At 40.2% G+C, this 12,079-nt stretch overlaps 2 protein-coding genes across 2 annotated transcripts; one reads left to right on the top strand and one right to left on the bottom strand.

The window, feature by feature from the left end:
* Positions 1-1,611: 1,611 nt before the first annotated feature.
* On the top strand, positions 1,612-3,734 carry LOC113156518 (phenylethanolamine N-methyltransferase). Its single transcript, XM_026351721.1, has 3 exons — positions 1,612-1,783; positions 2,090-2,300; positions 2,800-3,734. The coding sequence occupies exons 1-3, from the start codon at positions 1,612-1,614 to the stop codon at positions 3,236-3,238; spliced, it is 822 nt and encodes a 273-aa protein (XP_026207506.1). The 3' UTR covers positions 3,239-3,734.
* Positions 3,735-4,260: 526 nt separating this feature from the next.
* Positions 4,261-11,408, bottom strand: LOC113155888 (protein phosphatase 1 regulatory subunit 1B-like). Its single transcript, XM_026350612.2, has 5 exons — positions 10,903-11,408; positions 7,298-7,381; positions 6,700-6,775; positions 5,650-5,778; positions 4,261-5,551 (listed from the first exon to the last, which is right to left on the bottom strand). The coding sequence occupies exons 1-5, from the start codon at positions 11,029-11,031 to the stop codon at positions 5,418-5,420; spliced, it is 552 nt and encodes a 183-aa protein (XP_026206397.1). The 5' UTR covers positions 11,032-11,408; the 3' UTR covers positions 4,261-5,417.
* Between the last annotated feature and the right edge of the window lie 671 nt (positions 11,409-12,079).

Genomic DNA, 12,079 nt, shown 5'->3' with positions numbered 1-12,079 from the left:
CAGAAATAATGCTCTCTGGACTCAAAGTGTGATCCCAAAAGTATTTTTAAGGGGTCAAGCATCATCATAGTTATATGCAAAAACACATTATTCTACATTATCATTGCTCTGTGCTCTGTGAGGATAGCCCCTGAGGTGATGTTAAGTCATGTTTACCATGCATAAAGCAGTAAGGTGTATTAGCTTGTTGACTACATAAACTAACTATATATAGTAGGCACAGAGCTGAGATTGCTACATGATTACTGCTACACTCAACACATAAACTTATACAATTATTATTTTGCTATGTTTCTTTTCCGCTATGTTTAATATGCAGAGCAACTGCAGCTTAAAGTTTTCCATGAAGTCCTTCACCCTTGATTTATAACCACCACCTAAGAGGAAGACATGGCTGCAGGACCCAGATGACCTAATTAGTTTTTTCATGATCTTGTTACCTTTCATTTACAGTATGTGGTACAAAAAAGGACAAGGCTGCAGTAGTGATGAAAGTTTTCTGTACCTGCACTGTCCTGCTGTGGCAAAATGACGACTAACCCAGAGCAGAGTTGACTGACACTGTTGGACTCCCACTGCCCCTAGGACCATAGATAACTAAATTGGCTCCTGTAGCTCTCACTAAATGTGTATTATTCCATTATATCGGTCCTGTTCTTTTCTCTGTTGTCCACTTTTGCCTTTTATCTGTTCTTCTGTGTTCCTCCTCCTGTTTGTTCTTTTATCTGTCCATCTGACTTAGGGGAAGGAACTGACCCATACCTTGCTCCTGGCTCTACTTACCCACTAACTACTGTAAGCTGTGTGTGTGTTTGTGTGTGTGTGTGTCACGTTTTTTAACTTAAAAAAACATGGTTACCTGGATGAAATGAGAATTTCTAAACTCAAAGACCCAAAATGCAGCCGGGCCCATTTCACATCCAGAGGAATTCACTTCATTTTATTTATCCTGTACCAAATCAAACTAAAATCACTGTAAGATAGTTTACACAGTAAGTTGAAGAGAATTATAGAAATCCCAACAAATCAAAAGATATTTTTCCCATTCCGCAGCACAAACTATTCACAATATTATACAATTAAAGTAAAGTGAGGAGATAGGGGTCTGATTTTATAATCATCTAATATCACCTGTCAACATGTCGACATTTCCTCTGCTTGCTACTACTCACTGTTCTGCATCTCCCCACCACTCAATACAAACATCACCAAAGTGAAATTCCCGACAGAACCTGTTTGTCTTTGAGATAAGCCTGTGTCTTTCAAACAGGGTTTCCTGAGACAAACCTGGTCTATCGTTTGAGTGTAAAAGGACCTTTAAAGTGATTGTGGAGATAGAGATTGCCTCTGAGAGGTGGGTGGAAGCCATGTAAGGAGTACATTAGTGGGTCTAGTGTTGGAGGAAGCCCCCTGATCCGATGGTATCAGTGCCTCAGGGAGGGGAATGTGAACAGAACAAATGTTATCAGGCCCAAAAACAGGATCACTATCTCTGACCATGAAGCTCAGAGTAGCCCAAAGCACAGACATACACATAATAACACAGGTACGCCCACGTACAAGGTATATAAGGCAGCCAGGGGTGGAGGGAAGCCACAAAGCCAAGTGACGATGGAAGAGAAGGGAGCAGAGAGTGGAATAGCAGCCATGGCAGCCTGCTACCAGAGATTTGATCCTGCATCCTATCTGAAGTATAACTACACTCCACCACGGGCTGATTTTGAAAGAAAAGACAGCATTGTGCCGTGGAAACTGGCATGCCTGCATAGAGCCTTCACAGAGGGTAAGGAGAGAGGGCAATGGATGTAGCTTAATGCCAAGTTTAGTGGTTAAAGTATTTTATATTTCACTTAAATGAGTTTAGTTTAGTTCTCTGAAATGTTATATGTCATATTAATGTTACATATTTTCATTTATTCTCATTACGCCTTTTTTTTTATACATTTCCAGTTCCTCTTTCTCCTGTTTTGTCAGTAAAAAGTTCAGTACAAAGAACAACAAAGAAATGCAGCTGTATTAAGACGCTTTAGAGAATTCTCCGTAAACTGTTTTGTTGTCTCACCTTCTTCTTCTCCTCCACCTTTCTCAGGAGATGTGAGTGGAGAGTTGTTGGTGGACATAGGATCAGGTCCCACCCTGTACCAGGTGTTGAGTGGCTGTGAGGTTTTCAACAAGGTGATCCTCACAGACTTTCTGGAAATCAACCGTCAGGAGCTGAGGCGCTGGCTTCGGGACGAGGGAGGCTACAACCTGGACTGGACACCATACATGGAGTATGTGTGCAAGCTGGAAGGACGACGGTATGGCCTCGCCACAAACAAACAAACAAACAAACAAACAAACAAACAAACAAACAAACAAACAAACAAACAAACAAACAAACAAAACACAAACAGTTCTCAAACAATAGAATCACTGTTTAATAAAGAATATTCTTAAGAAATGCTTAATTATATAGAGATCCTGGTTATTATCACAGTTATAATATTCTTTAAGCTTTGTAAATAAGCGTTACAGGCAAAGGTGAATTCAGAAACGTTTGACGCCTTTCCAAACAACATGCTGCTACGTTACCTTTGCACACAGTCAATCTGTTTCTAATCTGTGTGCTAAGCCACACTATATAGCTGCTGACATGGCTTTACACGTATGAAACCCATTATGTTGTATATAAATTTGCAGCAAGAATATGACTAAGCATATTTCCTAAATTGTCAAACTATGACTTCAAGGTTTTATGAAAAAAATCAGGATGGTAACAGACGATACAAACTGTTTCGTATTAATTGTCCCTAACAGGCCTTCAGCATGGTCAGAGAAAGCTGCAAAGTTGCGTAAGGTTGTCAAGGACGTCCTTCCTATTGATGTACACTGCCCACAACCTATGGCCCCTGATGCGCTTCCTTCAGGAGGGGCAGACTGCCTGGTGTCCTCCTTCTGTCTGGAGAGTGTCAGCCCTGACCTGGCAGCCTTCAACAGGGCCTTGGGCCACATTGGGAGTCTCCTGCGGCCTGGAGGTCACCTCCTGCTCATCGGAGCTCTGGATGAGAGCTACTATCTTGGTGGGCCTGGGGTAAAGATCCCAGTTGTCCCGCTGAACGAAGCCCAGGTTTGTGCTAGTTTGAAAGAGCGTGGCTACACCCTGATGCGGCTGGAGGTTTACACACTGCCTCAGGACATGAGGGTGGGGGTAGATGATGTGACTGGGGTGTTTTTTGTAAAGGCAAAAAAGGTCTAAATAGTAAGGTGGGAGACATTCGAGGTGATAACCAAAGGTTGTAAAAGGTGGAATGATACAAATAAAAATGGTTTAGCACAATAAACCATTCAAATAAAAACAAAAATGGTGATTTACATATTTAGTTTTATTATTTGTTTTTAGAGGAGTGAAAATGTGCTTTTATGTAAACCTTTTTAAATTTATAATTATCAAACTGAACTGTATGGTAAAAGTAGTAAAATAGAACATATACATACTGTACATCTTGTTACAACAGGTTAGTGATTTTCCTTTTTGTTGTCAACAGCAAACTGCTTACAGCAAATTACTATTAGTGTTACAATCCTAATTAGGCATTGCCTCCTGCAGTTCAAACACAGCAACTACAGCATGAAGAATGTAATGCTTCAGTTTTTGTTTTAAGCATAGAACATTATTATATAGTGGCTTTTCAGATATTTATAATCCCTATATTTTGATATACTATATACTTCTTTTTATTTAACTGTTAAAAGTTGCCTGCTCTGTTTTGTAATATGTGATAATATAAATAAAGATAGAATGATAAAGCTATGGATGCTGTAAAATCTTCAATAGTGTTGGTATAAAATCCCTGTCACTGCTGCTCTGGGAACAATCGGTTGTAGATGATCATTTTAGACATGAATTTAAGAATATGATGTGTAATTATCAGTATTGAACACTGGGAGTCAGTACCTGGCCATTGTGAGATGCTCTGAAAATATCAGTCAAACATTCCAAAGCAGAGAAAACTGCTACTTAACTACACTTATACTGTATATAGACTTAATTAGATAAAATAGCAATGTGCCAAAATACTTTTACTTTACTTCTGAGATTAACTGTGAAGTCTATGTACACACACAGCTGACATCTGTATTCAAATACATGCACTTAGTCACGTGCTAATGCTGTGGTAACTGACTGCCACCATATACTTACAAAATACATACGCTTAGAGCACTGTACGTTTCAACAGATGAAATCATCAGACATACAGTCATAGAAACACCAGCAGCTCATTATAATTATTTTATTAGCAACACAAAACATAATTTATATACAGAATCAAGATCATCATGCTCATCATAAATATGTTTACAGTTTTCAGGTTCATCAACTGTCCCATCTCTACTGTCCCAAACAGATCAAGCTTTCTAATCATAATGATCCAAAAGTCTGTTTATAGTGTGAAACAAGAAAAACTGTGCTAGGTGATTCATTGGATTAGCCTCATATGATTTAATCTACTTTGCCACAGCTATGATAGGACCTCCTTAGACTTCCTTTTTCATGAAGTAAAACTGAAAGAGTTGTGATTTAACTCTGAAAGCAGCCCTCTGTTCTCTGTTATTTGAGCATCACTGTGTATCATACTGTAGTATTTCATGTGATTATTACATCTTTACACTACGCTAACCCCAGGGGCCCCTATTCACAATTTCTAGCTCCACTGTGTGAAACATACCATAAAACAACAACCTCACCATGACCATCAAACATGACTGCTTCTCTGGAGGAACAAGACTATTGCTATTACACTCCAGATCTGTGCAATTGTATAAACAGTATACATATGCTAATATCAAGCAAACAGTGTATTGATTGGCCCTTTGCATTAAATTCACGTCCTGTCCTGACCTATATGCATCTTCTACTATTTCTGATCATTCTTCAGGTGTGTGTAGCACCAATCTAGTAGTGCACTGTACAATATGTACACTTAGCAAATATAAGTAATTCTAAATCTGACTCTTCACACATGAGTAGTTTCATGGAAAAGCACATGCTTTTATCATGAGCCCTGTGAAACTTCTATAATACATTTAATTGCATGAGAAAATACTGTTCCTACTTAGTCCTTGGCTGTTTAGAGTTCATCACTGGTTTGTTGCCTGACCGAGACACGATCCTCTTCACAAGCCTCAGGTTAAACTTTAGCCTCAAACTGACATTATTGACCTTTCGCACCGCTCTTGTTTTCCTCTCTCTCTTTTCCACATTCAAGCTTTTTTTTTCTTTTTTTTTTTTGCAAGCATGCACACACTCACAGATCCATATAACGCACACTCACACATAGACCAATGCATGCACACTCATGGTGCATACATTTGCAAGTTATATGCAGGTCAGCTTCTCACCAACACTCTGCGTCCATGGGAATAGCGTTGTTTTGTCATTCTCCCTTTTTTTCCACTCTTTTTTTGGCTTTCTCTTTATCCCCGCAGTGGTGGCTGAGATCAGCACTTAATGTCGAACTGTCCAGTGGAACACACTGATCCCTTAATGACTTGTTTCCTTCTCTTAGATCTGATAAGAAATAGAGTTTTTAGAAAGTAAGAACGTACTCTACATACGTTGTTGAAAGGGCAGTGGAACAATGTGAAAGACCATCATATGCCACACACCTCGTGATGAGCCAGTCTGCTGGCTCTTCTGCTCTCCTTCCTCTTCTTCCTCTCCAGACGAAGTATCCTCTTTGTCCACAGAGGCCATGTCTAGGGAGGAGAGGTGGGCCTGGGCCATTCTCTGGACAGCTAAACATGCAAATGAATTAAGAGTATTAAGTAAGAGTTTTTTTTATCATTACTACCCAGAGTACACCTGTCACGAAGTGTCAAGTTAGTTAACAACTATGTACATTGCAGTTTAGTGAGAGATAAAAATAAATGACAACTTTGTTTTGCTGTAATTTCCTGCAATGAAAATATGCCAACCGCCTGTTTCTGCAATGAAATAATACTATATGTATAGATTTTAATTTGCACCTCGTTTGAGGTGAGAAATTCCCATACAGAGCAACTGTGCTTTACTGATGTGTATTAAGATACATCTCACATGTGGTAAAATTATAGGCTAAGACTAACTAAGAAAAGTTTTTTAAGCTAAAAGATTTTAAGACCACACAGATGTTTTTTTATTTGTCATTTCAGCTTTAATCATAACGATCATAACATATGTTGGTGGTTTTCTCTGAGAGAAGATGGATGGTTTGATGGATGGTTTGCAAACATGTATGGGTATGTTGTAATAAAATATACTACAGTTAATACCATATCAATACAATTTCAGTAAAACACTGCACATCTTTGAATGAGTCAGATCCACAATTTCACCCAAAACACGAATATTTAATATATTTGTGTATAAGCGTGTGTGTGTGAGAGAGAAAGATAGAAAGAGAGAGACCACACTGATGTGTGCCCATCCTATAATCTAGGATAATCCAGAACAGCTACACAGCTGTCTCTGCTCCTAATCTCACATAACACACATTCGCATGGATACATACACACACATGCACACATACACACACACACACCTCACTGTGTTTTTTGGATATGCTATTATTCCCAGCAGATACAGAGCACATTGCAGATGCTGCGTCACACTGAGGCCTCACATGATTTTTCCAATTTGTGTCATCTGTTAAACAAATTTGAAAAACCGAGACTTACCTTTAAGAGATGGTGGCTGGTACGTTGATGTGTGGACCAATTTGGCTTTCAAGGCTCCATTTTCCCCCAGAGCCCACTGTAGAAGCAAAACACCCAAATTCTAGTTTACAGAACTGCATCATGTATGTTTTACAATACAGAGGCATGAAAGAAAGCAAATACAATAGGTCCCTTCAAGACAAGAGGAGTTTTACATTAAGTAAAACTCCACCAGATACTTGTACACTGTACAATGAGATAAATTATTAGTTCTAAGGGGAATTTACTTCTGTTGTGCACCCACTCTTTCTCATCCCACCTAATACGCTACCGCTTCCAAATGTGAATTTCCAATATTTCCTGAAATAGTGTTTTGCAGCCCCCACAGAACAACAGAACCTGTGAGTGCTGCCTTAACGTTGTGTCCAAACTGAGCTTACAATCAAGAAAAAAGAAAAGATACTCCTGTTACTGACAGAATCAGCTTCTTATTGTGTTCCTGCTTATTTATTGACTCCTGATATTAAATAATGAGTGCGCTCTCCTCCTCTAAAACCACTGAAATTGCTCACTGGTATGGAAAGTTTTTTGGCTTTGTCTCGGACACCAGCTGATCTACCTGGTGAGGGCCACCGTCTTCCTCCGGGGACGGCGGATCAGTCAATCTGAAGAGTGTGGCTGGTGTCGGTCTCCTACGTCGAATCTTAGCAATAAGAGAGAGAGAGAGAGAGAGAGAGATTAAGCGTGTATGAGTTTGTATCAAACCATGCTCTCTGAGAATGTTTTAATTTTTTATTTATCACCAATAACTCGACTCATAAAAACAACAAACAACGCACAAGTGATTACAACCGCAGCAGTCTTGTGATTTTTGGCATTGTACGCGCTCAGGATTTTTTTTTTCTGACAATTATGCAATGAGGAAAAAATGCATATTATTACATAACACCATGCAAAAGATTGTTGCCCAGATTGTTCCTGAGCCAGGATTACATCTTGTCATAGATGGTGCCTGGATTAGTTAAATATACTTACTATTTTACTGCATGTTCTCGTCGCTTTGCTGTAATCATTATGTGCGTTTACTATGTTATTTTAAAATCAGATGCATGTTGACTTCTACTTAAAGGCTCTTGAACAATCTAACATCTTACTGCAGAATAATAGCTCTCTTGTCGCACTGATTGATGTTGGGTGGTTTCAAGGTTTTTCAGTTTTCTCTTCAAAATAATTTCCTAGCAGAAGATCATTTTGTGGTGCTGCAGTCGTTAAATCTCTGCTGCAGTAAGATGAATATACAACAGGGTTTGTGTAAACTATGACAAATTCGCTGGAGGTGTTATCACAGCTACTACATGCTACTATAGTTGTATATTTCTGTTTGTTTGTTTGTTTGTTTATTTGTCCACAACAGTCATAAATTTCCAGCTCAGATGCACATACATCTGTATTTTCCAGGATTCTATGTGTGAAGCAGATTGACTGAGTCATACATATCAGTTGTTACACAAATAATGAAATGTTACTCCAATATTTAATAGTACTAAGTCACATTTATTCTCCAATAGCACCTAAACTCATTTTGAGGCTGCTTTACAGAATGCTGGTTATACAGTGGTTCAGTTGACAAACACATTGTGCAAAACAAGCTGTTCACCTGGACCAAGTGCATCAGTGATTAGGATCCAATAAAACAACACTGACAGGGCCATTTGAATTACCTTTACTATTTGTAGTGTGTTATTTCTAGTTTTGCTGCCTGACTAACAATAAATAAAGGTGAAACATCAATCACTTGTTCTATTTTGTAACATGTTATGACCATAAGATTATTGTCAACATGACTGGCTGTCAAGCCTATTGCAGCTGAGAGCGTAGGTGTCAAATGTGTGGGCATCGTTCATTTTGAAGCAACTCTTGCTGCTGCCGCTGCTGCCTCCCTCTGCGTGTGAAATTAACATGTATATTTATCATTCACACGCTAGAATGAAACATGCCGTCATCGCGGGGAAACACATTTAAATATGAATGCCAGGGCGTCTAATTACAGGTTACAAATGTGTCAGCATGAAAATTTTAAAGGCTGCAACTGAGCAAACGTGAGTAGTTTCACACAAACAGGCGCACACACAGATGCACGTGCAGTCAGAGCACAAAACAACAGGTTACGCACCTGTCTGAGAGCCTTTTCAGACAAAGTGACCTTTTCTGAGTGTTTTGCAAACACTGTAGTCCAGGTCCTTGTTGTGCATGTATGAAAAGCTGTAATATCAGCAGTAGCTTAGTGAGGCTACACTGGGGAACAGTTTGGATATGTTTTTGTTTCACATCCCTCATCTCACGCATGTTTCTTCCTCAAAGATGAGGGAACATGCTGAAGGTGTTTTTTTCCTGCTACTTTCTTCTGTGTTGTGTTACCCTACTGAGTTTCAGAGCTCTTGGCTGTGCTGTAGGGAAATTTTGTTCTTGGCATCAGCTGCACTTGCCCTTCATTCAGGCCTCAGTCATCCACAGCTAAGCTCTTTGGTTTTAATCAGTCCTCTCCTTGGCTGATGATTTTTCTCCCTCTCATTTTCTTACTTGTCTTCTTTTTCCTTTCCTAACGTCTTTCTCAACTTCCCGCTCGTCCTACTCTTTCTCCTGCTACAGTATTTCTCTTGCTCCACTTAGCTTCCTACCTGTAATGTTTCCATTTTAACTGCTTGTCATTTCAAAGCTAATGTCAAATCAAAATCTAAGCAGCATGGTCGTACAGAGAGTAGCTCCCTTGCTGCAATCTATAAAAGCAAGCTATTGTTGGTTGGCGATGCATCAACCTCTCTCCTTCCTTAACTCTCTTCTTCTTACCAGATGCACGAAAAAGAGCAAAACATGATACAGGTACTGTAGAGTTTCATCCCACACAACCTGGCTGTGTTTGTAGCAAGTGTAAGCTAAAGAAGAGAAGGAGGGCATGCAGTGCATAGTTATGCAGTTTAGATTATGTATTATAAAACTTTATTTTGCATCTAAATGGCTACTTCTCTTATACTAATTAATTAATTTATAAAAGTTTAGTGACTAATCATCATGAGAATTTGAGTTGTCTACAGAAGTGTCTCTGCTTAGAAAAGCAGATGGAGGAGTGGCGATGGACTAGAAGGGGCAAAGAAAGTAGTTCAAAGCCCTAGAGTTTGGAATTTGGGCTGCGAACGACAGATGTGTGAGAAATATTTGAGTGCTCAGGCATTATTGATTTATTCGTTTATTTTTACATTCCAGCCTGAATTTTGCTCTCCAAACAGATGCTGGATGAAATCCTCCAAAGTTTTCTGACATTGTCCCTGGTCTCCAGCGAGATTTCACTCTGTGGAGCAGCTCGCTGCTAAGACTGTGAATGAGACTGTGTTAAAAGTGGAATAAATACAAAACCTAATGACTTTGCTGTCATTTTATGAGGTATCCAGTTATCTCAGCCTTACACTGATGACCTGTATGGTCTATTGCTCATCCAGACCAGGATTATTCCTGTTCACACTGCACTATTTCATCACTCTGTCCATTATCTGCTCTGCTTTGAATGGTTAACATAAGATATAAAACACCTGACACGCCACCGCCTTCTACTATATGACTAACAATGTGACATTTTACATTTTGGAAAGTAATCTCATTTTTAATATTACTAACAGCGCTTTATCCCTCACTCGCTTCCTCCTCCACCTCCTCCTCCACTCCCTTTGAAGGGCAGAGATGCCTCATCACTTTTAAGGGGTTTGAAAAACTGAAGCTGCACAGCTCAGCTTAATCCCAGTGCTGCCCATACCCCTGCTGCCCACAGAGTAATACGCAACATCAAAATACAGAGTTCTGCAAAGTCGTGCTAGACTCATTATGTAACTGTCTGTCAACCTCGGTGGCAGTGAAGCCTATATGCCTCAGATTTCACAGAAGAGGGAAAACACTCGCTGGGCGTACAGTGTCCAGGCCTTGGCTAAAGTTTGATGCGTGCAGGTTTCTGGTTTTCAGCACTACTACATGTTACTCCAGGTGCTGTAGGAGTCCAACAAACCACGAAAATGAAGCTGATACTCTAACATATAAACGCCCCACTGTAAAAGTTAGTTTTAGTCTGCACAAAGAGAACCCTCTCCATGGAGAAGGCTTTACGCATGACCCCAGTTTGACCTCCTTTTTCCACACGCAGCACCACCGTCATTCATGCAGGCTAAACAATGCACTCACCATCTCCACCTGTCGCGGGTCCAACTGGACGGGCACGGAGGAAGGCACGGAGAACTGGATCTTCCTCCTTGCATCCTTGTCTGACTCTCGCTCCATCACATCCGTCTCTCCGGGCATCAGCGGATCCATGGCATTAAGCCTGTCACCTCCACAGCCAAGCGCACAGATGTCCGGCACAAAGTCCAAGTGGAGTCAGTTCCGATTGAACTGCCTGTGTAAGCTGGATGCCTCCTTAAATCCCCAAACTGCAATAGGTGGTTATGTTTATTAAAGATACTGTAGCTGTTAGTGACCAGCAGATCTGTTTGGATTACTGAGTTGCGCTTATGAGCTGTGGCTGCTTCGCCCTCTCTCACACCTCTTTCTGCCTCTATCTCTCTCTCGCTCTCTCACACACACACACACACACACACACACACACACACACACACACACACACACACACACACACACACACACACACACACACGCACTGTCAGTTTGTGTCTCTCACTCCCGCTGTGTTTATACGGACCTGGTGCTGTGCGATGAGGTAAGGAGACGAGTGAAGGTGGGGAGCGCGCTGAGGCTTGATGCCTTCACTTGCCGTCGGAAACTCGCCGCAGCTGCAATTCAAAAGTGGCCCAGAAAGCTCCAGTGTTTCCTCTGACATGGACCGAAAACAAGACGCTGCTAGACGTGTCGACATGTCCCAAACAAGCAAATCAAGCATATCCTCTGAATTGTGGCATATTAATAATGTTAATCAGCCCAAATGTGAGGAGAATTCATAAATATATACATCTGTCTTGTAAAGCAAATATAAAGCTAAATAATACTTCATAACTAATAAAAATAAAACTAAGCAGTTAAAGCCAGCATCCAGACTTGTCAAACAAGTGTAACAATAACAGTAACACAACTTTATGGGCTGTTAGAGATGAAAAAAGATACGTCCTATAAGTTGGTTTTATACACCTCTACTATGGAGGTTACAATGCAGGTAACACTTAATGTTGGGAACATGGTGTAGTGGGCCAAGCTGCATTTGAACTATTTGACCACAGTATTATACAATTGTATGACACACTGTTTTCTTTTTAACAATAGTACTATACTATAATGTTGCCCCTCTGAAAAAGAAGGTGGTGAATCAGAATGAAGTATCACGACAGCTGGAAATGAGGTGCCGTCCACT

The sequence above is a fragment of the Anabas testudineus genome, chromosome 19, assembly GCF_900324465.2.
Source record: "Anabas testudineus chromosome 19, fAnaTes1.2, whole genome shotgun sequence".
Taxonomy (NCBI): domain Eukaryota; kingdom Metazoa; phylum Chordata; class Actinopteri; order Anabantiformes; family Anabantidae; genus Anabas; species Anabas testudineus.
The sequence above is the reverse complement of the archived record's forward strand: the minus strand, read 5'-3'. Positions and strand labels throughout refer to the sequence as shown.

Bases quoted from the DNA above. Each gene is read 5' to 3' on its own strand.
- LOC113156518 (XM_026351721.1), top strand. From the start codon at position 1,612: ATGGAAGAGAAGGGAGCAGAGAGTGGAATAGCAGCCATGGCAGCCTGC. The intron at 1,784-2,089 runs GTAAGGAGAGAG...CACCTTTCTCAG, and splicing joins GCATAGAGCCTTCACAGAGG to GAGATGTGAGTGGAGAGTTG. The intron at 2,301-2,799 runs GTATGGCCTCGC...TGTCCCTAACAG, and splicing joins TGCAAGCTGGAAGGACGACG to GCCTTCAGCATGGTCAGAGA.
- LOC113155888 (XM_026350612.2), bottom strand. From the start codon at position 11,031: ATGGATCCGCTGATGCCCGGAGAGACGGATGTGATGGAGCGAGAGTCA. The intron at 7,382-10,902 runs GTGAGTGCATTG...CTTATTGCTAAG, and splicing joins ACCCGCGACAGGTGGAGATG to ATTCGACGTAGGAGACCGAC. The intron at 5,552-5,649 runs GTGTGTGGCATA...ATTTCTTATCAG, and splicing joins GCAGACTGGCTCATCACGAG to ATCTAAGAGAAGGAAACAAG.